At 44.1% G+C, this 20,709-nt stretch overlaps 1 protein-coding gene across 1 annotated transcript in view; it reads left to right on the top strand.

The window, feature by feature from the left end:
- Positions 1-11,433: 11,433 nt before the first annotated feature.
- RAB32 (RAB32, member RAS oncogene family) overlaps positions 11,434-20,709 on the top strand; it is a 138,885-nt gene continuing 129,609 nt past the window's right edge. Inside the window, exon 1 of the mRNA XM_085611587.1 lies at positions 11,434-11,914. Within this exon, the coding sequence (XP_085467713.1) occupies positions 11,668-11,914 (247 nt within the window). The 5' untranslated portion in view covers positions 11,434-11,667. The remainder of the gene's footprint in view (positions 11,915-20,709) is intronic.

Here is a 20,709-nt window from a genome sequence, read left to right as displayed (position 1 = left end):
AGATACGCCATGGATAGGTGGCTGCTCCTGGGGGGGGACTATACTAGGGCTCTGTATGCCAGGCCGGGGAGGTTCTCGTTGACCGGCCCTACTGCGCATGCAGTCCAAATATGGCATGCGGTCAATAAACACCTGGGATGGGACGGTAAACTGACGTTAGCAACGCCTTTATGGAATTCGGAAAAGCTAGGGAGCCTCTGGAGATCCAAGGGCTTTGATAGGTGGGATCTTATTGGAATCACACAGATCAAAGACATATGGGGACAGGGCACGGTATTGCCGTTTGCTTCCCTCAAGGAGCAATACGGCATGATGGACACTGAACACTTTCGATACCTCCAGATCCGCCACGCGTTATTATCGCGGGTCTCCAGGGGCGAGACGCTGCCAGAGGCCTCACCACTGGAAGCCAGACTGTTGGACGGACATATCCCAGAGAAGACTATTTCCCTTATTTACAGGAAATTAATTAACAATATGGAAGATCCACTGGTTCGCCTTAAGGGCAAGTGGAACAGTGAAGGCCTCAAACTGGATGATGAAGACTGGCAAGAGGTGGTCTCCTCCCCGAGGGTGGTGGCAACCCAGGCCAGACTTAGGCTAGTGCAGCTTAATATTTTGCATAGGACATATGTAACGGGACCTGGGCTGGTTCGTATGGGGCGGGCGGAAAGTGAAGAGTGTAGGCGGGGGTGTGGAGACACAGGGACTTTCTTCCATATCCTCTGGAGTTGTCAGCGGATAGAAACGTATTGGAGAGGCATACACCGCACTATGCGGGCTGTGCTGGGGGTCGACATCCACCCAGAGGCGCGGAGGTGCCTGCTAAATGTCTGGGAGCCTACTGACCTCAACACGTGCACTAAACAGTGGGCTACGCTGGCGTTTATGATCGCAAAAAGAAACATCGCGCAGTTGTGGGGTGCTGTTCAGCCACCCCGTCTGGGGAAGTGGAAAGAGGACTTAGATTGGTGCATGTGGAGGGAAAAGTCGGTGTTTGTAGCCAGGGGATGCCCCGGAAAGTGGAGCAAGGTATGGGGAGCCTGGAACCAATATAGAGGAGATGTGTGTCCCCCACCTGGCAGACAAACTGATGATGAGGCTCATGTAAACCCCTAACCGCTGGGAAACAATGTTTGAAACATGTATTGAAATGTGTAAACTGTGGCCGATTGAAACTGAAGTCGCCCGCCAATGAATATCTGCTGTATGACAGTCGAATTGGTTTAATAAAAAGAATTTTTAAAAAAATAATAATTCATTTAAATATTCATCATCTATGTCATCATTTTCCTCAACTAATTCAGTATCTATTGATTTCTGTTCTTCAACATTACTCTTGTTCTCCTTGCATTTTTCTCCCTCATTAGTCTCAGCAACCATAACTGGAAACATCCTTGCCCCTTTTGCTATGTCTCTTCTCCACATTTTCTTTTGAGCATCCCATTTTGCTTTTGAATATCTACTCACAGTATTTTGGTATATAGTCTGATACTTTTCTCTTTCTCTTTTGTATGCCTCATGTTCCCATTCTTCAAGAGCTTCATACTGCATAGGTCTAGGATTAGGTCTCAAATTGTTCATTTGTCTCCTTAAATGTTCTAAACTTCTAGGATCAAAAGTCCCATTCTCTGTAAATGCTAAATTACCATCGTCCTCACTATATTTCATCAAATTTTCTAACCATGTACACGTATGGCAACCCCTTTCTAATGAAATGAATGAAGCGGGAGGTCCATCAGAAGCTACAGGAATTCCTTCTCTAATAGGTATTGGCTCATCTTTACTAAATACATTTTTTAACAACTTTAATAACTTCATGATCTTTTACGCTAACAGTAAAACTATGTAAGTACAATCTTCAAAAATACTTCTTCTATGTTATGTTTCTCTACAACCAATCAGAATTAAGCACGCTGTCCAATCCCAGCGCGACTCACAGCATCCAACCTAAACCAGAGTGGCACTTCTTGTGACGATTTCTCAATAACTGACCAATACCAGCACAGCACTTTGTGACATCAGTATAACTCCTGCGACTGATCCACCCTTTACAAAATTAGCGTCTGTGTCTTTTCAAAGTCTTTAACAAAAACAAAACAACATAAAACAATGGGTCTGCCCCACTGAAAGAAGATAATCGATAGAACTTACACTCTGAGAAGTCTTTACTTCCAGAAAATCTCGACCAGCGCGATTTTACCCTCACTCGAGAGAACAGTCTCTGGACTTCTCCAGATGCGCTTTCTGAAGTGACCTAAATAAGCCTCACTATTCACACGTCAAGATTCCCTTTGCAAGTACAGACAATACGACTATTGCTCAGCACTGCATCAACTGCAGACAACACAACTTAGTGTATGCCACACTAAGACTGCCCTTAGGCTTATCCCGGGATCTTAGGCCAACGACGGACCTGTTACTTCCATTAAGGCCAATGACAAGCCTGTTACTTCCATTAAGGTCAATGATGGACCTCAACATAAAGGTACATAGTCAATAACCGTCTGTCTTTTAATTCCGTCTCTTCATTACCTAGTATTTTTAGTCTAAACTAACCATCCTTTGCTACCAGAAACTGATCCAGTGGAAGCAGTGTACATGTTTTACTCCTTCACAATATCTCCAATATCATGTATGAAACTTTCATTACATCTAAGAGTTTGGGCCTACGAAAACTCAATAACCACTTAACAACATCTGGTCCTCTGACAGATCTTTAGAGAGCTAATAGGGACTCAGATAATAAGAGACAGATGCTATTTCCTTCATTAGGACCTATAATGAAGGAAAAGCTTAACCAAACATAACAGTCACAGTATGCATCCATGTCAAATAATTCAATAATAAAGACAAACTCTGTATACTTATCAAACCACTTTTATCTAAATCATCAAAATATGAATGGTCAAGACACCAAATTCATTAGTAATGTCAAGTCAATATTATTTCAATGTTAAAGTTAAAATCACAATAAAGAAATACAGTTCACGAGAAATACATCAAAAATTCTATAACACGTGTGAGGGGATAGAGAGAGAGAGAGAGAGAGAAACAAAGGAAACAAAACACTGAAATATCGGTATGCAATACAAGATTCATACAAACCTAGAGTCAATGAACTAATGCACCGCGTTCAATAGTCAGAAATAGCTAACTTTTCAGCCGAAAAGGTATAGCTTGAGCAACATCACCAGCCGGTGAAATGCAAGGTAATCAGGATAGATTTTGTTCAAGGAAATCAGGTTCGAACTGACAGCACCCAGTATTTGCAAGGAATATAGTCAGCCAGAGTAGCATAGAGAGAATACAGCAGCAAAAGGCTCTCTTCTCATAAAAACAGCTACTGCCCAATTCCTTTCCCACAGAAATAATTATACCCCAAAATGTTCATAAATCAGCCCCTGAATAGTTCATTTTCACAGTTCTACATGATTCCACTGGTTAAATTAATGAGGTGATCTTTCTCCAAGCTATATCATCTTTAACAAGATAGTCTATTGTTAAAATGAGAGATGTCATCATTCCATGGAAGCAGGAAAGGAACTTGGATTTTTTGTTCTGTCTTCACGCTCGCTTCCACATCAGTTTGCAAAATAGTTGGCACAATTATTCATATAAAGAAATACTCTAACTATGGAAAGGAAATTCCTGTGATATTCTGTGCACAACTAAATTAATAAATTCGCATTTTGGAAATAACGAAGGACAAAGTACATTCTTTCTGAGGCTTGGTTTAACAATAGGAAAATAACTCTAGCAGGGTTTGAGGCCTTCATAGGAAAGCATAAAATCATCGGTTTTCTGAGGAATAAAACACATGCATTACTGTTTGAGAAATTAAGAGAATACATAAGGAAAAAGGTCATTAATCTAATTGTTTTCAAAAGGCGTAACCCAATTTCAAAATGTGAGTTATTACTCAATCAATTATTCTCTTGTTATAAAGAGAAAAACATAATCATGAAACATTTTATTCAAAATATTTTTTTAAACTCTACTTATAAGTTTCATTTTAGCACATTTTCAACTTTCTCTCTTGTATTCTTTTAGCTCATGTTCTTGCACATTTTCACGTTGTACTTTCAGAAGTCTCCCATGTTAATAATTTTTACACTGTTAAATATGGTTATTAATAACACACTTATGAGCAGACTTGATCAAACATAATTAGTTGCAAAAATCATGCTCCATCACCTTCAAATCCTGCTCCTTCAAGAGCAGCTCTTGAGCTAAAAACATATTTCTCTCTTCAGTGGCCAGTTTGATCTTCTCCACAGAATTCTTCAATTTCTCTGCTTCCCTCTTGAGACTGGCAAGTTCCAGTTTGAACGTCCTTTCTTCCCGACTGTCCTCCAGCTCCTCTGTGGACAGACCCCGATTTAGCACCCAAAAGCAGGCACTGCGTTGATTCTTCAGTCACGAGCAGGTGCTGCGTTGGAGTCAGAGCTGGTGCAACGGACGTCAGTGACACAGTGCTTAGGACTCACAATGCGGCTATTTTTCTGATGTGCTGCAACCGCGTGCTGGAGTCTGTGGTTAAAATTGTGATCGGTGCTTCCAGGGGGAGCCACGCTTCCTTGCAGGCAGCGGCGAAGCATCACTCTTGTGAAGCGATGAGTCAAGAAAACAGGCGCTGGTAGTCAATGCGTGGATTTTCTCTTTAGATCACCAGGTTACAATTCCAAGGGCTGGATTTGGCCCCACTTGGCAAGTCAGGACTCTCAGTAGAAGAGCCCAGACACTGGTAGGTGAAGTCTTTGATGGCCTTGAGACTTCTTAACAGGAGGTAAGCATGCACAAGCCTTTGGAGAACCTCAGATGTAGGATGTAAAAAGCAAAGTCCAGTCCTTTAACTCCCAGGACAGAAGCAGCATGTAGCAGGCCAGCACAAAAAAGCAACAGGTAGCATGGCATTCCCTCCTACAGCATCCAGCTCTTCTTCCTTGCAGAATGTTCTCGGTCCAGAAGAGTTCTGATTTTGGTGTGTCAGAGGTCCAATACTTATACTTCTTCCTGCCTTTGAAGTAGGCAAACGGCAAAAGGAAATCTTTGCAGTGCACAAGACCCTGTCTTTCACTGACCTGGCTCCAGACACACGACGGGGGGTGGAGACAGCTTTGTGTGAGGACAGGTCCTCCCACCACTCTAGCTCAGGAAGGCTCATCAGCCTTTTGATGGGCCATTAGGATATGTAAGGCAAACCTCAGCTCCTTTTGTTTGACTGATTAGAGTGAATTGTATTGTATTGTATTAGGCACTTGTAAAGTGCACTGTCGCCCAAAGGGTACCCTGGTGCTATTGAACATGTGCTCAGGTCAGCCGTGGATGGACAGAACGGCCCTGAGCAGACTGATCGAGGCGAGCCGATTATGAGAAAATTCATTCTCTTGGAAAGAGCCAGGTTTTGACTCTTCTCCTAAATGGCATCAGATCCTCTGACTGTCTGATATTGGTGGGGAGTATATTCCAAAGCTTTGCTGCCGCAATGCAAAAAGCTCTCCCATGTGATGTTATCTTTCTAAATTTGGGCACCTTAACAAGATTGGCCGAAGATGAGTGTAAACTCCGGGTGGGGACATACCATGCAAATTTGTACTGCATGTCTTTGGGTCCAACACCATGCAGAGCTTTGAACACTAGGCAGAGAGATTTAAACGTTATCCTTTCTGACACTGGGAGCCAGTGTAGCTCTGCCAGCGCTTGTGATGCGGATGAGTATCTTGGTCTTGCTAAAGCCAGTTTGGCCGCCATCATCTGGACCCTCTGCAGTCTCTCAATTAAGTACTTTGGAAACTCTAGCAGCAGTGCGTTACAGTAGTCAAGTCTACTCATGATAACGCTTCTAACTACCAGTGCTCTGGCCTGTCAGGGAAGCATTGGTAGGATCTTTCGGACCCCAATGATCAGAGCAAAACAGCAACCAGCAGTATTGTTGATCTGGGTTTCAAGGCTCAGTTTATCATCAAACATAACTCCTAAATTACGCACCGTCTCTGAAGATCTTAGTGGAGTATCGGTCGTTATAGGCCAGAATTAATCTGGTAGTAGACGAGGGACTTTACCTGCTGCGCAGCACAAGATCTGTCTTATCTGCATTGAAATGAAGAGAGTTTTCTCTCAGCCAGCCAGAGGAATCCTTCATGCAGGTGTGGAAATCTTCCAGTGAGGTGAAATGGTCTTCCTCCTATGGCATGATGAACTGCGTGTCATCAGCATAATTAATAAGGCTAACGTTATGAGCTTTAATGTCAGCTAGCAATGGTCTCAAATATATGTTAAATAGTATTGGGCTGATAGCAGATCCCTGAGGAACACCGTATGGGTTGTTAGTGAACTCAGATTGGAAATGTGAGAGAGCCACTGCCTGTCGCCTCTTGGAGAGGTATGATTGAAACCATTTCCATGCTGTACCCACTATCCCTACGTCCTTGAGCCTGGCCAGAAGTATCTCATGGTTAACCGTGTCGAAAGTGGCGGACAGGTCAAGCAGAATCAGTATTGCTGACTGCCCCCTGTCCGTCCGCATTCGAAGGTCGTCCAACATGGTTACCAGAGCAGTCTCCGTACCATGCCCTGGACGGAAGCCAAATTGCACATCCTCCAATATATCGTTAGTTTCCAAGAACTGGGAGAGTACTTTACTGACCACCCGCTCTATGATCTTTATTGGGTAAAGCAGCAGGAAGATAGGTCTGTAATTCTTGGGGCACAAGAGCCCAACTGTCAGCTAACCCAGATGTGTATTTTACAGACAGGCAGAGGCACAGAATAGTTAAGCAAGAAAAAGCCCACTTTCTAAAAATGGCATTTTCAAACACTCAATTTAAAAAACAGCTTCACCAAAAGATGTATTTTTAAAGTGTGAGTTTAGAGACCGCAACCTCCAAATCTCTATCTACAGTAAGAAGCCATTTCAAGACAATCCCCATGTTACCCTCTGGGAGAAACAGTCCTTGCAATGGTCAAACACCAAATTAGCAGTGTTCCACTATTATGACATATAAAACACACCAGTACATGTCATACCTTTTAAATAAACTGCACCCTGCCCATGGGGCTGCCTTGGGCCTACCTTAGGAGTGATTTACATGCACACACAGACATTGCAATGGCAGGTCTGAGATATGTTTCCAGGCCTACTAACAGCATTTGATTTACAAGCTCTGGGCACACCTGGTGCACTTTACTAGGGACTCACTAGTAAATCAAATATGCCAATCATGGATAAATCAATCACCAATACATTTTACACAGGGAGCACTTGCACTTTAACACTGATCAGAAGTGGTAAGGTGCCCAGAGTCTGAAAACCAGCAAAAACTAAATGCAGCACAAAGTTAAAAACAGGAGGTCAGAAGCAAAAAAGACTGGGGAAGTCACGCCAAAAGATGGCAGGTCTAACAAGTCCATACACATTTCTCTGATGGACACTTCTGACAAAATAGCTGAGGATAATTAAACTTAAAAAAGTGCAGTGGTCCTGGTCTCTTTCACCCCAGTTTCAAAGTCAGAACTAATGGAGACCATATTTAAGTTGGAAACATAACACCACCTTTCTGACACTGTTGCTGGTTCTATCAGCAAAGACCTCTAAACATCTCCTCCCATTTTATCCATTCTGTTCAATTCTTCTCTCGAACAAGGTACATTGCCAGGTTCTCTAAAAGTTGGCCAAATCTATTTTCTTAAAAAAAACAACCACTGGGCCCAGATGACCTAAACAACTTTTGTCTAGGCTCCACCTTTCCATTCTTAGGTAAGGTGATCGAAGGTTGCATATCCTACCAAATGTCATCTCAGATTCATGTAAATAACATCCTAGACACTCTACAATCTGGCATCAGTCATGGTTACAGCACCATGACAGGAATTCTCCAGATCGTTGATGATTCACTCCTCATTCTTGACACTGGAAATCCATGTCTTATTGTTCTCTGCGATCTCTCAGCTGCCTTTGGTACAGTCACCCACATGCTTTGATCAGCATCCTGCAAATTTAGTTGAAATTGATAATGATTTATAAAGCGCAAAGTATGCCAAGGGCATCATAGCGCTAATGTCCATAAAGAACTGCAATGTGATGAAGAGAGAAGAAACTGAATTAAATAGCAGTGCACGAAAGCCAGGTTCTGAGGTGTTTCCTGAAGATGCTCAAATTTGGCTAACTTCTTAGATGCCTACAGAGCCAATTCCAAAGTAGGCAGGAGGAACAGACAAAACTCCTCCCACCCCAAGAAACGTTTTTGGTTTTGAGGACGATCATCTTTTTAGATGTTTCAGAATGCAGACTTCTGCTTAGGGTATACCATGAAAAAAAATCCTTTAAGTACTCCTGCCAGTATCAGGGAAAGCTTTGTACACTGTACATAGTGGTTTAAAGGACGCTCTCTTTTCTTACTGGGAGCCAATGAAGCCCCTCTAATGCCTTGGAGACTGAGTGGCATTTTGGACTCTTCCTGAGAAGCCTTGCTGCTGAATTTAGTAGCCTCTGCCGTCAATTTAAGGGGCCTTGTTGAATGGCCAAATAAAGGGCATTACAATAAGCAAGTCTTGACAAGACTAGAAAAATTAGGACTACCTTCTACAGCTCAAATTGAATGAAAGAAAACATTTTCTTCGGCCTTTTAGCAGGAATAAACAGGATGAGGTAAATTTGTTAATCCGGTCTGTGAAAGAGAGTTGTTAGTCAGCGATTGCCCTCAGATTCCTTACTTTGGGTACAAGCGTGGTGAGAAAGCCCAACGAATGTGGTCACCAAGCTCTGTTCCAGAAAGAGGTGTCCTTTCCAAGAAGGAGCACCTCTTTTTACTCGAAATTCAGCTTCAGGCAGTGACTACTCATCCAACTGCCTATTGATCTCATGCAGTTGTTAAAACGGTGTGTCACCTCTTCCACTTTACTTTTGATTGACAATATGATTTGTATGTCATTAGCATAAGAGATGGTTGAGAATCTGAAGGACTAGATCAGCTTGGTTAGGGAGCCACATAAATATTGAAAAGCCTAGGGCTCAGCGATGACCCTTGCGGGATGCCGCAGGGCAAGGAGAAAAAGAAGTGAACTCCCCAAAAGTGACCGATTGTTCCCTGCCAGTGAGGTATGACCAGAGGAGATTGTAGACAGAGCCGTTGATCCCAATCTCATCAAGACATTCCTTCAGGACCGCATAATTCATAGTGTAGAAGGCTGCAGATAGGTCCAGAAGTACCAGCGCAGCCTTTCCTCCATTGTCCATGATATGACGAATTACTTCAGTGGCCACTACCAGTCCTGACTCAGTGCTATGACCCTTCCTAAAGCCAAACTGAGCTCCAGCCAAAATCCCATTTTGATCACAATACTCCGTGAGAGCAATATTCAAATGCCTCTCAAGGATCTTTACTGGCATAAGGAGATTCAAGTGTGGGCACTGAAAGGGTAGTTTTTCATGTGTTTACCTCCTATCTAATGAACCGTTCACAAAGAGTGAAAATTGAGAACTCTGTCTCAAATACAGTCAGCCTGAAAGAAGGGGTTCCCTAAGGAGCGATCCTCTCACTAACCCTATTTATCGTCTATATTGAGCCCCTTTGTGAGACCCTTAGAAACTCTGGGATACTCTTTCACCTATATCTGATAATACCCAAATCTACTTGATGTTTTAATCCCCAGTCATTATTACCTTTCTTTCCAACACCGTGGCAAGAATTGAAACATGAATGTCAACTCACCACCTCAAACTTTACTCTGCAAAAACAATTCATTTTTATATCTTGAAAAAATCCAACCGACCTGTTTAAGAATGGATAGAATCCCTCTTGGTCCTGAACTGTCAAACCTTCATTGTTCAGGACACCAGGTCACTTGGATTCATACTCAACAATTGGGTCAACCTCCAGAGTTCTGCCGGGGCCATGGCCAAATATGACAGGTTCCAACTAATGCTGCTCTGGGGGATTTGGCAGCTCACTCTGGAGCAGGACTTACAATCAGTTGTTCAGGCGCTGATTATCTCTAAACTAGACTTGATAAAAGTATGCACGTCACGTATTCCCCGCTCAGAGCAGTTCTGCATGCTGCAGCCAACTTTCTTACAGGACACAAGAAGTTTGACGACATCACATTTATCCTGCTATCCCTCCAATGGCTTCCTATTGAGGCATGAACACAATTTAAAACTAGGTGCACCACACACAAATGTCCTGCTTTCCTCTTCACCCATCTACACAAGTGAAAATTGAAAAAATCTCAGGCATAAACCGGAGTTCAAGAAACACAGAATACCTTTTCCTGGGGTCTCCAATCAAGGGCGTAGCTTGGTCAGTATATCTGGGGGGGTGGGGGAGGAGTGAGCTTCTGATTTCCCAACAATCACGCTTGTACATCTTGTTAAAGCACATTATATGGGAAGCTCGACATGAGGGGGCTTAAGTGGCAGTGGAAAGGGAGAGGAGTGAAGATGTTTAGTGGTTCTTAAAATGCAATCTTTTTCAAACTAATCAATATTTTTTAAGTCCTTCAAAACATAGATGGGAGTGTGTGTGCTTTTGTCAGTGTGGGCATGTAAAAGTCCCAGGTGAAATCCAACAGACACTTCACCTTACTCAACTGAAAGCACTTGCACCTAACTATTTACTACAGAAGCCATTTGTTATGGGGGTGTAACACCTCAACACCTCCCTCCCACCACCCTTTATGCTATGCCCCTGCCTCCAATCTTCAAACGAGAACTATACATGAACCAGTCATTCTCAGGAAGCGCAAAAAGAATCTGGAACTCCCTTCTTCCATCCTCTGTATGTCCCCTATTGCAATTTTAATAGGAAACTATTGGCTCTTCGTTTTGAAAGACAATTTGGCTAAATCTATGATCTCACACTCACTCGCGAATGTCTTTTTCACACTTTTCATACAATGCATCTCAAATTTATTTTTCAGTCGAGTGTTCTAACTATACTTTGCAAAGACCTCTGATGTCCCTACGCTATATGAAATCACACAAAAATTAATCAAATACATAAAACTAAAGTTCCTGAATCGTGAGATTCTTGCAGCACTGTATGTAGTGGAAAAACATTGACTTAGACAGAAACAGCGTACCCCAACCTAATAATGCCAGAAAAAGGCTACGCTGAATAAAAATGAACAGTTTTTACCCTTCCATGTTAGCTTGGACGTTTGCCCTCTAAAGGTCATCTCTAGTTTTTGGTTCTCAGGCAAGCTTTTGCATGCATCGTTTTTATTTCGGGCAAAAAAAAGCTAATAAAAATATTACAAAGGACTGAAATAGTCAGCTCTCAGCTTTTGGTATGTTGCTTGATGTAAGAGTGACGTCCCCGAGACGGAGGCGGGGCTTGCAGCACCTCGCTCCACCCCCTGGGCCTGTAGGCTTGCAGCCCGCCTACCTCCGGTGCTTGAGACCGCCCCTGTGCCTTGTGACAGCGGTTGGTTGGTTCCGAAGAAGAGATGGGAGGGTCAGGAAGAGGCAGACGTGAAGTTTCACTTGGACATTTACTACCGAGGGCTCTGGAACCTTGGAGGCGGCGGGGGTGTAGAAAGACCACACGGGCACTACCTCAATTCATCTGGGTGTGATATCAAGTACTTGCTTATTCTTGGCACCCTTTCACCCTGCTCTCCGCTTCCTCCTTTGCCGCCGCCCCCCGGGGACGGCTTGCAGCGGGCATGTCCGCCTCGGGCAGCGGGGACGAGTTTGCTGGGGGTACCCCGATGCCCCCGGAGCGCCGCGAGTACTTGTTCAAGGTGCTGGTGATCGGAGAGCTGGGCGTAGGCAAGACCAGCATCATAAAGCGCTACGTGCACCAGCTCTTCTCGCAGCACTACCGCGCTACCATTGGCGTCGACTTCGCCCTGAAGGTGATCAGCTGGGACAGCAGGACCATGGTGCGTCTGCAGCTATGGGACATTGCAGGTGAGGCAATAACTCCACAATTGCGGAAAGGTCGCAGTTCAAGTGTCATAAGGTTATCCTATCCTTTCAACCAACCAGCTGCGTGTTGAAATGTGGGATTTGTAGTTTCCATGTTGCCCAAGAAATGGTGGTCTAGAAATCACTACTAAGGAGATGACTTTAGTTGAAAGTCCACGTTTGAGTAAAGGTACCGTATGTGACGGGGTAAATATGCATCTATGTAAATTGGCAAGGGAAGGGGCGAGTCTCCCCTAACTCTAGCAAATGATTACCCCCCCCCCCCCTCCTAAAATGGAGACTGACCTGAGGGGCTGGAGGAGTGAAGTGAGCATGACCGCCGATCGTTTCCCTGGCGATCGTTTATTTCTGTGAATCCATAAGCCTCTGGTCCTTCTATGAATCGGTCTAAAGGTGTTTATTAATTTCATAAGTGACTTTATCAATCACTACGCAATGCCAGAGTACCTCGTTTCTCCCTCTTTGGGTGTGAGTTTCACACATTGAAGCAGTCTCACTCGTCTGCTTTATCCACGCCTCTCTTGAGGTTATCAAAATATGGCTAATGTGTATTACATTTTTGTTACAACCTTATTTTTTATCACAATCATCCGGAAAAAGTGACATATTATAAATATAACTCTATTTGGAATTAATATGGATATACCACACATACCTCAATGGGAAACGGTTCAGTAACCTCACTGGACCTGACTTCACTAAGGCTTTTGCTGAAAAAGACTCAAGCAATGGAAAATCATTAGCAAATTGGGGCCAAAAAACTTTTCAAATATTGCAATTACACCTCCTCTCTAAAAACGATCAAACCTTTTAAGAATGGCACCAGCATTTACATAAATTACATAATACAGGTTACCTCTAAAGGTATTTGTTCAAACTTGATTGTATAACACTCCCTGAACTCCAGAGAGGTATTTCAAAAAAGTTTTTCTCCGCAAAATCTTGAAAAACACATACCTATGTTGAAGGCAAGAGTGATCGCGTCTGTAAATCTTGGATGATTGAAATACATGTGCTGGCTGGATCGTTCTTCCAAAATCTTATTATAACTTAGTACAAACTTTAGTAAGAAAATATGTCCGTTTCTTACTACAACTTCTATATTTGTGAAATGGAAAATATTAAAATGTAATAGAGATTGCCCGTTGCGTACTTTTTGACCGGTTGGGTGTCTTCTGGTGTTGTGGTTGATGTTTGTACTTTGAATGACTTTAGGCGATGGAATCACAGTTTCCTGATCTGAAACTGCACAGCTTGCCACACCACACCAAGTTCAGTTAAATTGTGCAACTAGATGGCTAACAATTGCATAGATATATTAATAATAAAATGGTATTTTCCGGGAACATAACAAGAAATTGTGGGAAAAGAGTGAACCTTGAGAAGGGTCTAAGTTCCTGTGTGTTTGTGATTTTTGGTGCAACTGGTATTATTTTTATGGTGCAGTCAGGTTACATAATGGCAACATCAGCTTAGGCCCCACATTTCTCTAAGAAATTAATTTGTTGAGTCATTGACCCCATCAAGAATTTCAGCCCCGCGCTTTCTACACTCCTGCAGATTTTTTTTAAAGTGCCTGCTTATATTTTCGGCCAATCATATTATTCAGTGTAAGTTTTGTTGAAGAGTCCATTACAATATTTCACTGTAATAATTACTAGGGACACGGATCAGAAGATAAAATCTTTACAATAGTTCAAGAAGTCAAGGAAAAGGTAATTGGTGGAAGTACGTATATCAGCACTTCTTAATTCAGAAAGTTTGGAATAAAAACCTTACTATAGACGTGATCTCAGTTTTCATGTTCAGTGTCTCGTCAAGCAGTAACTCGTTCTTAGATTTTAGTAGGCACAGAAATCCATACATTTCTGCTCCCAAGATTGCTGTGGCATGATATGTGGTGACTCTGAAACTGCAAGCAGGTCCACGTCTTGCCACAATCGAGTTGGTCTGTCTCTAAACCACCTTCTTTTATAAAGTAACAGAGTTTGGTGAGAATTTTTTTAAATCTTATATGGTATCCCCCACCAGTTCCACCTCCCCACCCAAAATTGTCCTCCGTATGCAGATCTAACTAAAAGGTGGCCATGTTGAGCCAGAATCTGTGTGAAGATCAGAATCTTCTTAGATGTGTCCCTGCAGCTTATAAACAAATTCTACATTATTAAATAGAGGGATCTGAATGGTCAGATATGTCAAAATATGTCCCATGTCCTTGAGTTACCGGTATTCCGTCGTTTGTGTTTCCAGGCCTGTGAGAGCTTTCAAAAGCTTATTGTTTCAAGACAGCTTAAGGGATGCAACGAGAACACACTCTGCAACTTAAATAAAAAAAAGTCCAGGGGTAGAGACTAAATTGGAAATCCCACCTGATTAAGGATCCTAGAATCACCACTTGGGAGCTAAGAGTTGAAAAGTTGACCGGTGGTCTTAAACGGTCTAGGCAAACGGTCCTCCTAACCATTGTAAAAATAAATCCCAGTTTTTTTAGGCCAGGGATATAAATCTGATAATGCCATGGCAGCACTAGGTGTAATCTGTATGATTGGTGTTCCTTTCGAGGAAGCTCTTGTTAATTGACTTACCACTCTAAGGTGTTTTATTTTTGTGTTTTGAATTTGATATATTTTTATTAACTGGAGTAGTGTAATTCTACTCCTGCAAACATTCCATTTTACCTGTGGCATTCAAGTACACAGAATTTTTGCTAGAGTTTTGATATGCTGATGTTGTAAGTCTTCTTCAGTATAACAACAGTTTAGACCTTATTTTTCTACTACCAATCTAATCTTGTTGTTGTTGGCCAGTGACATTCAACATAACTCTTTAATACCAGTTCTGACACAATGCCTGATCCTAGATTTAATTAGAAACTCCTTCCTCATGGCTTAGGACTCAGTTGCTGCATGGTGGTTGGAGTGGGTTTAGTAGGGTTTGTAATTAAGGTAACTCCAATGGAATATTGTAGTTTAAGCAGCCGGACATTAGCAGTTCGGGATGGTGGCCATGATTCATTTTTAGCTGAGAGGTTCATAAGGTGTATGCTATTCTGGGTTTTCACAGCCTAACATAGTGGTTCGTGTTCCAAAATTGATTAAATAATACAGTCAACGAAGTGAGGTAATAATGGTTTGAGATACAGTGTTGAAATGCTGGTGCACATGCCAAACCCATAGTCTGTGGTGTTTTGATGTTTTTGTTCAGGAAGTGGCTAGATCATAAGAACTTTAGGAACTTTGTGTCAAGTTATCTTTAGTAAGGTAGCGGAAGAGTGTGGTGTACTTACGTTTTTATCTTTTTTTTTTTTGTATCATACTTCTCCTTTTAAAAAGTTTGTAATGAGTCAAGCTCTAAAAAATGAATCCCTCCTACACCCTACACTACTTCTGTGTCCATGCACTTGTGGTCTCGAAAATTGAAGAATCTTGTAGAGAGTTGAACTTGGTCGTGCAAAACTCCACAAGTATTGGCAATGCCAATACGGCTGGATTTAAAGGAATTTTGTATTGTAAAGTGTGTTTGTGTGGAAGCAAAGAACTGTAGAATAATATTGGTGTTGGTTAAAAGGACAGGTGACAGTTGCGCTGTCAAGCCAGACCTCAAAATCCAGGTTGGTTAATAACTGTCCGTCTCCCATCTGTGCTGCTGCCAGAGAAAAACAGACACCGTAAATAATCTAGTTATCTAAGACTCTTTTACAGCGTTGCAATGTCATGTGTATGTCCCTGAAAATTTAAGGTCAGCTAGCTGAATTAATAAACAAAATGATCACAGCTTGTGGTGGGAAAGCACTTTTTTGTGAAAGCACACAACTTATGCCCAATCAAAACGTACTCCTGGCTCACTGCATGTGGGCTGAGCCAACTCCCCTCTCTAGTGGTACTCGCATCATTTTCGGGTGAAAGCTGCACTGTCAATCCAGACCATAAAAATTGTCAAACCATCACTAGTAGCAAGCCAGACCATAAAAGTCCATCCTTCCCACTTGGGTCAATTTTCATCTTTGCTCCCCGCTCTAGTGCATGCTAGCATGCCTTTGCTTCCCATTAACTTAAATGCCTTTATAAGTACACCTTACTGGATGCCAGTAATGCAATGTTTACTTCTTTCAACTCAGTTTATTTTGTGTGTTTTATGCATAGGATGGGCCGGGCTGGTGCAAAGTTCAATGCCGTTGAGTGCGCACCTGCAATCGTGCTGTTTATTAATCTCTCATATCTTGTAAGCTGACAGTGACTATATTGGAGGAGTTTTGATAGGCTTCTCTTTATGCTTAGAATCTTCTGGATTCTGTCGCATAGAACTGTTTCTGTTTCGTCTTGGGCTGTCGCATAGAACTGTTTCTGTTTCGTCTTGGGCTGGGTAGTTTTATGTTTAATTCTAAGAGGTGCTGAATCAAAAGATCTACTGGATTGTGTGATGATATTTCTTTCGTGGAGCCGTCTCAAGCTGCGAAGGAAGATGTGACTACTAATTGTGTCACTGTGATGGCACACTGGTCATTTCTGTACAGGATCCACGTGGACGCTTGGCCACGGCCATTTTTGGTCATAGAAGAGGGACTAGGCCTCAAACTCCCGCTCTCCTTTACACGTTTACTTCTGCACACATTTACCCCTACTAGACCCTTTCTTCTTTACACCACTTGGTTACAACGTTTTCATCGACATGTGGAGGCCAGAAGTTGAGTGTACCCTGTAACTTCTCTGTGCTATTTAGAATGCACAAATATTTATAAATAAGCATTGGCAATGCCAAAATGTCTGGCTTTGTTGTGCTGTAGTCAAGGACCCACTCAGCACTAAAACGGTTATGACTCTCACCCAGCACTGAAAGGCACACAACACCTCTGCCCTCAAGAACTCACTTGGGCACAACCCTCCCCCTGCACACTTGGCCAAAATACTCCCCCTGCACTCACACAGTTCCCACGTCTCTCACATGGTCGCACCTCTCTCTTGGCCCTCACACAGACATACCTCTCAACTTACACCAACAGTCTTCAAACTTCTTAATGCCGCTCCCCGTGTTAAAAAGAAAAATCATCGGGCCCCCCTCAATTTTTCACAATTATTCTGTCAAATGTCTAGACATATTTAAACATTGCAGTTAAGTTCTATTACCCCTTTTACACACATTCGCAATCAGGATATAAATGGTAAATGATGTTGGTGATGGCCATTACAAAGTGTCTTACCGCCGCTTATTTTTTTATCACTTAAAAGAAAGCATGATGCTTCTCTTGGCCAGAGCCTGGTGCCCTCCCTGAGATCACTTAAGGGTCCCTGGGGGGCCCAACTCCCCCAGTTTGAAGACCTCTGCACTACACTCACATGGCCATACCTGGCACCTTGAACTAACACAGGCACACCTCTCACACCGGCACACTCTTGATCCTACACTCATCATGCACTTTGCTTCCCTGCCATCACACAGACACATCTTTCACCCTGTCCTCTCACGGGCACAAGAGGGCAGGCCCTTTCACAGGCACTTTGTATTTACACAGGCACCTCTCTTGCCCTGCCCTGTCAATAGAACAACTCTCATAAGGACAGACTCTCCCATGAACTCTCACATGCACCCTCAGGAGTGGGGGGGCTGGGGGAGAGTGGGGTGTGTGTGTGTGTGTGTGTGTGTGTGTGTGTGTATATATACGCACACTCTTCTACTACTACTACTACTACTACTTAGGCCTGCACTGACACAGATACACCCCTCACTCTGCATTTGTAACCTCACCCTGCACTCACACAGGCACACCCCTCACATTGCATTAATACAGGTACACCCCTCCCTCAGCGCAGTAACAGGCACACCCCTCCCACTGCAGTCATTCAGGCACACCTCACACAGCCCTCACATGGACATCAATACCCCCACAACTCAACAGGCACACAGTTCACCATGCCCTGAGATGGGCACATTGATCACTCTACTCCCAGATGGATACATTGTCCTCCTTATCCTCAGATGGGCTGTTTGCTTACCCTGCCCTCAGAAACCCAACCTTCCCCTTGCACTCAGGACACACCCCTCCTCTTTGCATTTAAATGGATACTCCCCTTCCGGTACTTATGAATGACATGCATGAAGTATGTGTGCATGTTATGGGTATGCAGTACCTGTGCTTGTTAAATTGAAGTTGGGTAAGTATGGTGTATGCATTGCACATGTACTACGTATACTGGATGCATGTGCTTGAGCATGGAGCAGGTTGTGGGCTGTTGGGTCCTCTGGAGTCTCTTTGGGGCAGCATCATTGTCACATCGCATCTCCCACCCTACATGGGAGCATGTGTGGTGTTCGGACAGTACTCACTGCAGGTTAAGCTTTATCTGTCTGCACGGAGATGTCTTAAGCAGTGAGGGGATGGGGAAGGTTCGGGGGAAATAGTGAGTCTGGCTAGCAGAACGGGCACGTGGCTGGGTAGAGCAGCCCTGGGTGACCCTGAGGTGAGCTGTTCGCAAGTGGGAAAGAAAAGTGTCCCAGAGGTGAGGGAGGTGCCCCTCTGAGAGGGGGGAGACTGGATACGTGTCCCCGTTATGAGGGAATGCGTTCCTGAGTGGGAGGTAGATGCCCCTGAGCGGAAAAGAAAGGTTCCCCTGAGGTGAGGTAGAGACAGTAGATTGAATGGATAAGCAGTTCATTTGTTACGGGGCATGACAAAATAACTGAAAGTTGTTGTGACCTGGTGTTCTAAAATGAGACTTTTCGGTCGGAGTTGGCAGTTGATAGAAACAGCCATATTACAAGGACTTTCTGATACCATATTTTAAAGAATACATTTCCAAATCCAGCCTAGAAACTTTTAAAACGGAAACCCCTAGCCAGCCCACCGGTGCCTGACCCCGTTAACAATCCCAGCGAACAAGGACTCCTACTACCATAGTACTGCCAGGGGCAACCCTCTGTCCCCCCTCCCCCAAAATGCATACCCAAATAACACACACACAGACTGCTGAGTTGGGTAAAATTTGCTGCATGTTTATTACATATTACAATATGTAATGGGTGGGTTATCTTACGGGCGATCCAAGGGCAGGCAACCAACTGGGCCGCCTGCCCGCCTGATGAGCCGTGCAGCGCTGGAGCGAACCCCGCCTTTGCTGCCATCCAGGTGATTCTTTTCTAGGATCACGTGCCGTTGGTAACTTCTACTCACGCCCCCCCTCTCGGGGCGGAGCGTCGCATAGCAAACCCCCCGGTTGTTCAGGCCCACAACCGCCCGCAGGACTAGTGGGGCGCCGACACGGCTTCCGGGACCCTCCCCTGAGACTCCTCGGTTTTGGCTCAGGCACCCCCTATGGTGCCGCGCAGAGGTACCCTTGGTACCGGCCTGCTTCCAGATCGCCCTGTAACTCCGCCACAGCCCTGGAGGTGGCTCACCGTCGCCGCCAGGGCCCCCCACCAAAACCGCTATAAGTCTTACCTGCAACCTCTCCTGTCTAGAGCTTCCTGCAACTAGATGGAAGAGAACCATCCCTGCTGGTTATAGATGGCCCCATCTATATCCCAAAGCCCTAGACGCTATCCTGGGTCAGATAGTGTCTGCTGAAACAAAGGACCCGTTGGGCCTGTGAAGTTGTGCCAAGAACTATTCACCCCCATGCGGGAAAGTTACACCGCTTCACTAATCTGGGCGGGTGGATGCCGGCACCCAGGCTCCAAAGCCCCCTCAATTTGATGATCTCACCTAGCTGCCGTCCTCCTAGCACCGAGTGTGCCTGAACCTGCGTGCCCATCTCTGGGACAGCAGTCCACTTGCTAGGTGACCTCTCCCCCACCCGCCTGCCTGCTTTGGCTATGATGGCGAGAAGGGTTTTACTTAACCTTTGGACAGTCCCCTTTATTTGCTAAATCCTGATGCACAGGAGTGTTCATAGCTGACAGCGCGTGACCATGGGCAAGGGGCCCTCTTGCCCTTGGTGTTCTAAAATGAGACTTTTCGTTCGGAGTTGGCAGTTGATAGAAACGGCCATATTACAAGGACTTTCTGATACCATATTTTAAAGAATACATTTCCAAATCCAGCCTAGTAACTTTTAAAACGGAAACCCCTATCCAGCCCACCGGTGCCCGACCCCGTTAACAATCCCAGCGAACAAGGACTCCTACTACCAGAGCAGCGGGCGTCCAGCTGCTACATCTGCTGAAGGATGCTTTCGTCCCCAAAAGCCAAGTTATAAAATGGTACTTCCTTTTTTACCAAGATGTTTGCGGAAGTGAGCGAGTGGCTTCATGTAGTTCCTAGGATACACATGGCGACAGTTTGCCCAGCGGATACTCTGTGTTTCTGTATTCTTCCAGAAAGCATACTGTGGGCTCACACAGACCCTGAACTTCCAGCCGTGGGCTTTAAGGCGTTCGTGAAGAGAAGTCACTCTGGCAATCCGCACCTCTTCATCTTGAAAGGTCCAATTCTTGCAGCACAAGGGAAGGCATCATCTTGGGCAGAATGGCGGGGATGTGTCACCAGACACCTCTGTGGACACTATTAATAGCACTGGTCAGTACTTGTCCCACTGTAGCTGGCGCACACTCTCCCTCACACCACCCTCCTAACGGAAATAAGGCGACATCCTCTCTAAGCCTGAAAAGCAGCAGGAACTCTCCACAGAGGGTACCCGACAGTTTTTTTTTTATCTCAGGACCTGAGAGGAGAGCATATGACTGCCTCAGCAGTCCAGGGTTTTTGGATGAATACATGTTTAATATGATGCATTTAATGTTCAAAGGGGGGCCACAAGTTAAACTGGAGGCTTATCTGAAATACT

The sequence above is a fragment of the Triturus cristatus genome, chromosome 6 (assembly GCF_964204655.1).
Source record: "Triturus cristatus chromosome 6, aTriCri1.1, whole genome shotgun sequence".
Taxonomy (NCBI): domain Eukaryota; kingdom Metazoa; phylum Chordata; class Amphibia; order Caudata; family Salamandridae; genus Triturus; species Triturus cristatus.
Note: the sequence above shows the minus strand (reverse complement) of the source record. Positions and strands in the feature narration are given on the sequence as shown.